The sequence below is a fragment of the Borostomias antarcticus genome, assembly GCF_949987555.1.
Source record: "Borostomias antarcticus genome assembly, chromosome: 13".
NCBI lineage: Eukaryota > Metazoa > Chordata > Actinopteri > Stomiiformes > Stomiidae > Borostomias > Borostomias antarcticus.
In genome coordinates, this window is record NC_140246.1 from 4,951,823 (window position 1) to 4,962,392 (window position 10,570).

Genomic DNA, 10,570 nt, shown 5'->3' on the forward strand with positions numbered 1-10,570 from the left:
AGTCAGTGAATAGTCTTTGTGGATACGCGTTGTCATTCGTTTATTACTGCCCAATCAGTGGCGACGGAATCGGCCCAATCAGATTCAATCCAGACCAGACTATGTGAAACAACAACAACCTAGCAACCGTTCTGTCCAATACGTGTGTGTGATTGGTTGTGATTGGTTTAAAGAAATAGTGTTCTCCCCCCCCCCCCTCTATCCCCGAATGGTGATGAGTCAGAGACCACACCAGTCTCCAGCGCTGGCACAACGTAAACGGAGTGTGGAGTTGGGTCTGGCTATGCATGACTCGTCAGGGAATGTCTTTGTGTGTGTGTGTGTGTCTTTGTGTGTGTGTTGAATTCACCCTAGAGGCCACCTGTGCAATTTCAGTAAGGCATTGGGTTGTCTATTACAGGGGCCTAATGAAAAATGTTAAGTGGTTTTGTGAATGAGAAGAGTTTACAATATATTGTAAATGATGGCTGTTAAATCTCACGCCTCAAGTTCCTAGAATGAGACTAGCATGCTAGCTAATGCTAGCTAGGTCAGTTAGCATCGATTGTGTTCATTTTGTGCACTTCAGTCAGCTCTATTCAGTGATTATGAACACAGAACAGCATTCATGTGAACTCCATGTTGTTGTACGCCTGGTTGTTTATTGAACCAGTTCCATATTCGATGGGTGTATACACATATTTCTGTTTAGTTCAACATTCACAGTTGATTGTAATATCATTGTATAATTGTGTTGCTGGTGACACCGCGGATGTGGCGGCCCCAGCGCCCTGACGCAAACCACTACTTCGATCTGGTCCTTTGAGCCGGATGGCTTCAACCGACCCCCGTGGCGAGGAGGAAGGATGCGGCCGTTTCCGCCGTGTCTGAGTGCGTGTGTGTGTGTGTGGGGTCACTTAACCTTAGATCCCCTCTCCTAGCATCATCCCCCTCCCCTCCTCCGCTCTCCTTCTCCGATCCCTATCGATCTCCCAGGAGGAACACCGCCAAACCCCGCGGCGTCCGAAACCCTCCCCGGCGTCTTGATTTAATGCGACATGTCCGGCCGGACAAATGGACAGCGGCAGACGCGGATCGATGGCCAGGGGGGGGATCTGGGGCGTGTGGGAGAGGACGGGCTGCGCGCGAGAGTGTCCTTGGCTAGCTTGGCTGGCCTCCCGTCAGCCCTTGACCCCCCCCCCCCCCCCTCTCTCTCTCTCTCTCTCTCTCTCTCTGAGTCCACAGGGAGGCCTGCTCCCCTTTGCCCATTAGGCTGCACTGTTCTCAGGGAGAGCTGGCACGCCACGAAGCCAGGGGCCACCGTGTTCCAACAAAGTGACAGGGAGGGAGGAATCGGACCCAGCCAGCAGGCCTCAGATGCCTGGCTATTTCGGTCGGGTTGCGTGTGGCGTTCGCTCCATGTGCCGCTGGTTCCAGTGACCCCGCAGTTCACCTGGGGAGCATGGGAGGGCTGGCAGGGCTTTCCTGCGGGCTTGTTGAAAGCAACAGAGCATTTTAACGGATGATAAATTGTAATTGTTTAGGCCTGCGCCCCTTCGAAGTATGTTTCAATGGAGACCACAGTCGATTTCATCGAGGGATATCAAAGGCTTGAAGACACTGTACCGTGTGTGTGTGTCTGTCTGTGTGTTTGTGTTTGTGTATCATCTGCTGCCTGGAACGGAGACCCTGGCCGTGCCGGCGTGGTAGCGTTAGGCTGAAAGATGTCACCGAGCCTGAGGTCCTGAGGGCGCGGTGCCAACCGGCGGGACCCGTACCCGGGCAGAGATGCAGCACCTGTGCCGCCTCCCGACTAGTTGCGCTCCTGGTGTGTGTGTCGCCTTTCAAGTTCACCTTCAGCATCGCTCTGCAGGAGCGCAGCGGGCGTGGCTGGAAGCTGTGATGTCACAGTTATCCAGTCGAGGAAGTGTTCTTGGCCTGGTCAAGTAGAAATGCATTTATACCTCTTGTTTATGTGCTCACTCTCTCTCTCTTGCTCTCTCTCTAGTACACACACACACAAAACAATGCACACATTGAAGTGACAAGCAAAGGGATCAGATCTTTAGAAATTTATTGAAATGGTTGCTATATGACGAAATCATAGTGACAAAAACGATGACTACCCTTCCGTAGGTTACAGAGTATGCCATCACGAACAAATGACAAAACATTGCATACTGTAACAGAATCCTGAATCAAAAGTAAACAATGACATACTGTAACATCAACAACTGAAAGGTTCATGACGGACATGAGCAACATCCTACAGTAGAACACTGTGTTTGTCTGATTCCAGCTCTGGGACTTTCAGTTGGGTTGATCTGGACAAGGCTTTGGCTTCGGATGAGGAGGTTAGAATACGAAGGATTGCTTTGAATTCGTACCCAATCTAACCCAGCCAGAACCTGGACATATTTATCACAAGTTATCACCAACCCACTGCTTAAGAAGCAGAGTGTGAAATGTATTCATATATTTCTATTGATTTGGTGGAGGGAAAGCTGCATGAAATAATATAGGATGATCATAAATATAGTAAGTATAAATTAACAGGTTTTGATGATGGTAAGGTCAATGAGGGCAAGCACTTTGATAATGATGTTGCCGACATAGAAATTGATTCTTATTTGAATGGTCGAGATCATGCAGTCTTCCACCTACAGAACCATGCAGTTTGAACAGAAGCAGAATGTCACAGAGCGATGTAGACTTAGGAACACCACAGTCTGTATGGCGGACGCTGTCTTAATGCTGACTTTAGAGCACAATCTTAATACGAAGAGTAGAAATGGGGGTTTTCTGTGCGCTCGTAGGTAATTTACATTTCATTAGAATATCAATGCACTTGCACTCTTGGTATCATGGCTTTTAAGTCACAAACAGAATGAATGCTTGTGAAATGTTAGCTAATGGCTTACGTTTTTGGAATAGAGACGTCCTCTTTAAGTGTAAGATAAAGCAACAATTATTGATAGTTTTTTTTTATAGAGACAAAAAAATCTTATTTCCCACAAACTTGTTATGAAAATATATATGTCAACAGGATCATTGAAAATGATATCCTAACTTTAATATTCAACAATGGTTTGATGGTTTGGAAAACAATGGAGACCCTAGCCATTCACCTTATTCTCTCTTGTAAATTAGCAATACAGAACGCTTTACAAACGTGCCCATCAGAAAAAAAAATCTTTTAAAAACATTTAATTGGTGTAAAAATAAAAAAAGGGGGGGTAAAAAATTTTAAACTTGAAAGTGAGACCCTCTGCTTCCCTGCTGTATGTCATCATGTACACATGCACTGAGTAATACCATCCTGCTAGTATCGTTTCTAAAGGATAAAAACATTTAAGTCTCAAAAGCTGTGCTTTCAAACATTGGAACAGAGTGTCTTTATATCGTCAATCATACTTTTTACCCACGCTTATATTAAAGATATGAAACAGGCTCTAAAAAATGTAATTTGGTCCCTTTAGAAGTGTCTGGTGCTTTGTAAAGTACAGATACTGTATGTCTCAAACATTAGCCAATACTGTACCCATAAAATTAAGTAGAAATTAAGTAGAGGACTTGGAGTGTACTATACCCTGGTGTTGGTATTGTCAATAAAATATGATAATCATTTAGATACTGTGGCTTTAGAAAAAATGTTTTTTTTGCCATTCTTTTTCTCTAAAATGTTTTAAACAAGTAACTCAGCCTCTAGGATTCACCATAGGTTTTACTAGTACCATAGCTGTAGATTTAACTAGTACCATAACTGTAGGTTTTACTAGTACAGTAACTGTAGGTTTACTAGTACAGTAGTTGTAAGTTGTACTGGTACAGTAGCTGTAGGTTTTACTGGTACAGTAGCTGTAGGTTTTACTAGTACAGTAGCTGTAGGTTTTACTAGTACCATAGCTGTAGGTTTTACTGGTACAGTAGCTGTAGGTTTTACTAGTACCATAGCTGTAGGTTTACTGGTACAGTAGCTGTAGGTTTTACTAGTACCATAGCTGTAGGTTTACTGGTACGGTAGCTGTAGGTTTTACTAGTACAGTAACTGTAGGTTTTACTAGTACCATAGCTGTAGGTTTACTGGTCAATAGCTGTAGGTTTACTGGTACAGTAGCTGTAGGTTTGACTAGTACAGTAGCTGTAGGTTTGACTAGTACAGTAGCATCCCACACAGCACATTTCTTCCCAGTCTTCTTCAAATGGCTGATAAATTAAAACATTAATTAAAGGGATATTTCTCAACACGTTGGACATCTGTTATGACATGGGCCTGTGATGTGGGGTGATGACACACAGCCAGTGCACTTGCATGCGCCCAAGACCAAAGATCTCTTGCTGAGCTACTGGGCCCCTCTCACTAAAGGCATGTCAGGGGCGGGGGGGTTCTTCACTTTGCATATCTGCTGTAATTTGTGGTTCTGCAATACGCTTTCCACTTACAAGCCAGCGGCAAAGCCTTGTTTGAGCCTTAGTGTGTTAATATTGCACCCTGCTCTAACAATGAAGGGAATGCAAAGTGACAGAACATCTCTCTGACCTATGATAAATCTATGAGGCGATATTTACCTTTATTCATTTTAGCTAGAAAAATCCTTATCTAACCAGAACCTAGTGTCTATCTATGCAAGGTACACTTAAGAAATACTTTGGATTCCAAGGTATTTTCAGTATTATAATGTTGTTTTTCATAATTAAGCATATGTTATGTCCTTTCAGAAGCCAAACCAACGGTCCATGCAACCCTTAACTGCCTCTTCTGGCTCCGTCTCACAGTCGAGCCCAAGGCCAGTCATCATGAGCAAGAGCCAGGGTAGAAGACCCACTGTCCCTCGCGCTGTTCCTCCATCCATGCCTTATGCAGTACGTCTTTGCAGGCAAGCCTGACGTGCAGAGTGAGATGTCACGGCATAGCGTTTCTTCCCGGGACACAACAACGTGCTCCCCTTCTCCCAAAACCAGCAGCACAAAAGCGGCAGCCATTTTGCTGGCATGCAGAGTGACTAACGCCTTTAGCTACCGTAATGTTCAGATGAACGCCGGATGGCTCAGCGCTCTGGGCAGGGGTAATCTGGTGGGGGAGCTGAACAGCTCCGGCAGTGGTTAAGACAGATATGTCGTTTTAATGTACATGTGCAACACTCCATCGCTCCCACGCAGAAAGAGACGCTGTCTCTGTTCAGTCTGTTATTTAACACAATGTCAGTGTTCAAGCTTTCAACATTGGGTTCTCTATACAGTAGGACCATACCGGGCGATAGTGAACTGGGTTCCTCTGAGCGTTTGGGAGCCGACTGGCGCCTGGGACATGAATGGGGTGGTTGTTAGAAACGGCTCTGAACGTTTTCATTTACAGTAGAAATTTTTTCTTCTGTCAGTCTAAATAGGTAGACTGGCAGTGTAGGTGAAAATGGGGCGTGAGCGAAAACGGGAGACGCACCCCCCGGACACGAGCACTCAGGCCACTACTAGACTGAGGTAGACGGAGCAACAGAAAGGCTGGTTATGGTGCAACTCAAAGCAGAACGGTGGTGGGTACACATGACCAAAAACACTGTAGTAATAGTAGCCTATGCGCTAATTCATCTTCTCAGTACTCGTCTTGCTATCTGATGACGGCAAAGCTGTTAAGGAGGCCTATATGTACAAAGCATCGCATGTACGGTGATCTAGAATGTGACCTCTGAATCCTCCCACACTAGGAGGTCACCCGATGTCACCTTCTGTCCCCCAGTCAAAGCCATTCCATGTATGGAACTTTTCCATCTTTCTCTCTCTCTCTCCCTCTCTCTCTCTCTCTCTCTCTCTCTCTCACTATGTGTGTCTAGCAGTGCACTGCAGCCATGTGTCATGCCCATCAGTTCCTCCATAGCTGTATCTGTGAATACACTTGTTCTTATGTCCCGGAGCCTGGGGGCTGGGGAACCACTGACTCAGTGGTTTTAGACTGTCACCCTCCTCTTCCCAATATCCAGATTGGTTCATAGTGCATCTTATGGCAGGAAAAGAGAGCCTGGGCAGTTCTTAAATTGTTCTCTATTGGACGGGGAGGCACTTTAGTCGATTCTGTGAGTCAAGAGGGTTCAAGGCACTAGCAACTACAGTAATTTTGAGTGTTATTTTCTCACCAATTGTGTTCTGTATTAAATTTCTTCTGTGAATGTTATATGCCATAAATGCAGTATGGAGTCACAATTCACATAATAATGATGTTCAGATATCTTATTCAGGGAGGGTCCATGCACTTCATCACCAAAACCATACTAGTAGAGGAAGCAAATCATGACATGTCTCTTTTTTTGTTTTGTTATAATCTCAAGCTATGTCACTGCTTAGTTTTTTGTTTTCTGTTGTAGTTAAGGTGTTCCTTCCAGCGTTTGGGCTTGGAGCAGTTCAGTCATATAGTAGTTCCTTCGCACACTAACATGTCCAGTAGTAGCTTGACAATAACGAGGATAGTCCAGATAGTCCACTGCTCCCAAGGTCCCCCCATCACCGCGAGCTATTAAATACTGACGTCATGCATTGGATATACCAGGATACATAGTACCTTAGATCATTAGGCCATAATGCTTAGTAGTTTGACATGCCATGGTCTTCAAAAAAGTGTTACTGTTCCCTTAAGATTTAACATTCAGCACTTAAATGCTCTTAAATAATTCATAACTTAAATAATAAATAACCAGTGCACTTTTGGTGAAACCAAATGAGAGAAAGAAAATCTCAACGTTGGGATCAAATAGGAAGGAAGAGTTCGAAAATAACATAAAATGAGGTAATGTCTCGCGCATGCCAATATAAAAAGAATAGGGTCTCAACATGCTAATTTCGAGCTTTTTTTAATATAAAGGTGTCTTGCATGGCATCTGACGGGGAAAGTGTAGCAGCATAGTCCTCCGAAAGAGAACCTCCTCACCCACTCCTCGCAACAAGAGCCCAATGTGTTTTCTGGTAGGCTGGGGGCGAGAACAACGTTCACACCGACATCTGCAGAGGCTGCAGGCCTAATAGCTGAGATTCCTTGTTCACTTCCCCGGATGCGCACTGATAATCCATGCAAACCCGTCTCTTCATTGAGCATGTATAATTTACGCACGCAAATGTGGGCGTGTGGTAGTCTCTTATTATATTATGAGTGACGGTTGCCAAAAAAAGTCCTTCCCAAAACAAAACTCCCAGTTGAAAATTAAGGAACCTTTTATATTGTACCACCCTTTTATCAACCTGTCACTCTGAGGATGACATGTTTTGCTTTTGTCTAACAGTTTTTTTCTATTTTTCATTCAGATGTAGCCTAATAAAACGTAATGCCAAAAACGCATTGTTGAAGTAAATTAAGCATTCTGATATTTCTACAAGTATTTACAGCGGTACCCTAATAATGCCATCTGAGCCCCCGCGCTGCCCGTGACTTTAAACGTCAGTCAGCAGCTTCCCCTTGTTCACACAGTTCTGGCTCGGGGCAGTGCAGTTGCCAGTTCTAAGATTCGCCTCCCTAAAATTGTCGATACTGTTATTAATGTCCTCGTCTATCTCCATGTATTCCGATTTGCTGACAATTGAGGAGCTGCGGCGACTGGAATTGCTGTCGGAGGCCAGGTTCTGGTTACTGACGTTCAGTAGCAGTGCCTGTTCCTCTCCCTCCGTCTCCCTGTGGTAGAAATAGTTGAAGTTGGACACGATTACAGGCACTGGGAGCGCAATGGTAAGCACTCCAGCGATGGCACACAGGGAGCCCACGATCTTGCCCCCGATAGTCACGGGGTACATGTCCCCATAGCCCACAGTCGTCATTGATACAACGGCCCACCAGAACGCATCCGGGATGCTGGTGAAGAACGATTCCTTTTCCTCAGCCTCAGCAAAGTACACGGCGCTCGAGAACAGTATCACGCCGATGAATAGGAAGAAGATGAGCAGCCCGAGCTCGCGCATGCTGGCTTTTAACGTTTGCCCCAAAATCTGAAGTCCCTTGGAGTGTCGCGACAGCTTGAAGATCCGGAAGACGCGGACCAGACGGATGACCCTGAGGATGGCGAGCGACGTGGCCTGCTCCCCCTTGATCTCCTTGCCGTCGGCGTCCTCCGCCAGCTCCGTGCCCAGTGTGATGAAATAGGGGATAATGGCCACTATATCAATAGTGTTCATCATATTCTTGAAGAACGCTGCCTTGCTGGGGCACGCGAAAAACCGCACTATTAACTCGAAGGAGAACCAGATTATACAGAGCGTCTCCACAATGAAGAAGGGGTCGGTGAGAATATTTGGTTTGTAATAGAATGTGGTGTTTCCAATGGTATGCATCCGACCTGCAGGATCCTCTTTTAGCTCAGGTAATGTTTCCAAGCAAAATATGACTATCGATATTAGAATGACCATGACGGACACTATCGCGATGCCCCGCGCAGGGCCCGAACTCTCCGGGTGCTCGAACAGAAGCCAGATTTGGCGTTGGAACTCCTTCTCTGGCAGGGGGCGTTCCTCTTCCCTAATAAACCCCTCGTCTTCCCGGAATTTTTCCATAGCCTCTGCCCCGAGTTCATAAAACTTTATCTCCTCCGAGAACATATCCAAAGGGACGTTGACCGGTCTTCTCAACCTGCCCCCGGACTGATAATAATACAGTATTGCATCAAAACTCGGGCGGTTTCGGTCAAAGAAATACTCGTTTCTGAGTGGATCAAAGTACCGCATCCTTTTCTTCGGGTTGCCGAGGAGAGTCTCTGGGAACTGGGCGAGCGTTTTGAGCTGGGTCTCGAACCGCAGCCCGGAGATGTTGATGACCACCCGCTCGCAGCACTCGTGGTCGTCGTGGTCCGGGGGGTACGTGTCCTGCGGATGCCCCGGCAAGGTGGAGGTCTCGTCCATGTTGTCTCCCGCCACCACGGTCATCCTGGCGGGCGAGCTGAGCGCGATGCAAGAGATACTGTGGTTGGTTCAGCCCGGCTGTGCAGACATCCAGTTGCTCGTACTGTACCCCTTCTCTGCGACCCCCCCCCCAACCCCCTCCTCACTGACACCGGTCCCCCTGCAGGGGCTAGCTCGCGCTCCCTCAGTGCGGCGGCTCCCTCGCGCTCCTCTCCAAGTCGACCATTGTTTCACCCCGTGCCACTGACGCTACTGCCTCGCCTGTCACCTAGTTGGAGAGAAGGGGTGGGGAGGGGGGGGGGGGGGGGGTGAGAGTGAGAAATTAAACAAATCGAACGCCAGTGATCTTTGCCAGCTCAGCGGTTTTATTTCACAATGGCCGTGACGGGACAGTCGTTTCGGTAGGAAGAGTGCGCGCGGTTGGACAGCTGCTATACGTTCCGTGGGAAGTCGCTATAGCACGGGGACTGTACAGTCTACTGTAATTTTACCGCATACATCAGTATGCAAGTTTCAGTCCCACTGCCCACCTTCTTTTGCGCACACAACCCGCGGTTTTCCACCACATATATGATGACCGTACGGTGTGAATACGGTGGCATTCATACATAACCATAACCCAGAAAGTATCATATGAATAAAAAACACAGTGCTATCATTCACAATCAAATGTTATACTGGTAAAAGGGTAATTACCTGCGTTGGTTTTGAGGAACTGTGCATGAGAATCCCCGTGAGTGCGCACTGCCAGCCACCGCTACAACTTTGCACTCCTAGCTTTGTTTTAATAAGGATATCACTTTACAGTGCGCCGTACAGTATGAGCTTCTCTGAAATATTAATAGACTATGTTGTCTTCGTCAACATCCACGGTATTCTCTTGGTGAAGCTTTCCAACGTCGTTGGCTGGAGCGACCGGGAGGTTCCAACAATCTTTGACCCTCGGTGGAGTAAATCTCTTGACAGGCAATTTAAAATCATGCTGAGGAACCGGAGAAAAACGGCGAGTTTGGAGCGCGAGGTGGAGAGGAACCGACACCAAACTAGATGCACTTGGTCTTTTGACTGTCGCGCGCGGCTGCGCTCCGGCGGTTCTATTCGGCACAAGAATTATGATGGGGCGACTGAGAGGGCTGAATACATTAAGAGGCCAGTGAGAGAGAGCCCGAGCCCATTTCCCGTCGCTGCCGCATCAGCAGAAACGGGAGCTCTCCTATTTGGTGCAGTCGACAACACGCGCGGACGTCCCAAGACGCACCGGTAGCGCGCTCACATCATACCCCCGCCGAGAGAGGATGAGCGTCGACTATACATGTTTTTTTAGGGATTTGGCTACGGTGCGAGAACGGAGATAGGTCTGAAATAATTTCCCAAGTATTATTGCAGGCATTGCTGAAAAACGAGAGGGGAGGGGCGAGAGAGAGAGGAGTGGGAGAGAGAGGAGGGAGGGGGGGGGGGGGGGGGTTCGACGCAATGCAGACAGACTGTACTTACACACGTTGCCACAAGTGCACCCCGCGCCATAAAAACAACATAGACTAATTGTGCAACCCACATCTGCTGTAAAAATCCCTGTCATTGGACGGTACTCGCCGTCTGAGATGTTACAGTAGACGAGCCCTATCAAATCTGCTACCGAGCGACTGATTCGCTAAACTGACACAGCGGCATATGCGACATGCCAATGTAATTATAAATGTTCAAGTTTACAAGTTTATTGATT

At 46.9% G+C, this 10,570-nt stretch overlaps 1 protein-coding gene across 1 annotated transcript; it reads right to left on the reverse strand.

Annotated features, from left to right (window-relative positions):
• Nucleotides 1–7,392: 7,392 nt before the first annotated feature.
• On the reverse strand, nucleotides 7,393–8,871 carry kcna1b (potassium voltage-gated channel, shaker-related subfamily, member 1b; the record flags this gene model as incomplete). Its single annotated transcript, XM_084448204.1, has 1 exon — nucleotides 7,393–8,871. The coding sequence occupies one exon, from the start codon at nucleotides 8,869–8,871 to the stop codon at nucleotides 7,393–7,395; it is 1,479 nt and encodes a 492-aa protein (XP_084304330.1).
• Between the last annotated feature and the right edge of the window lie 1,699 nt (nucleotides 8,872–10,570).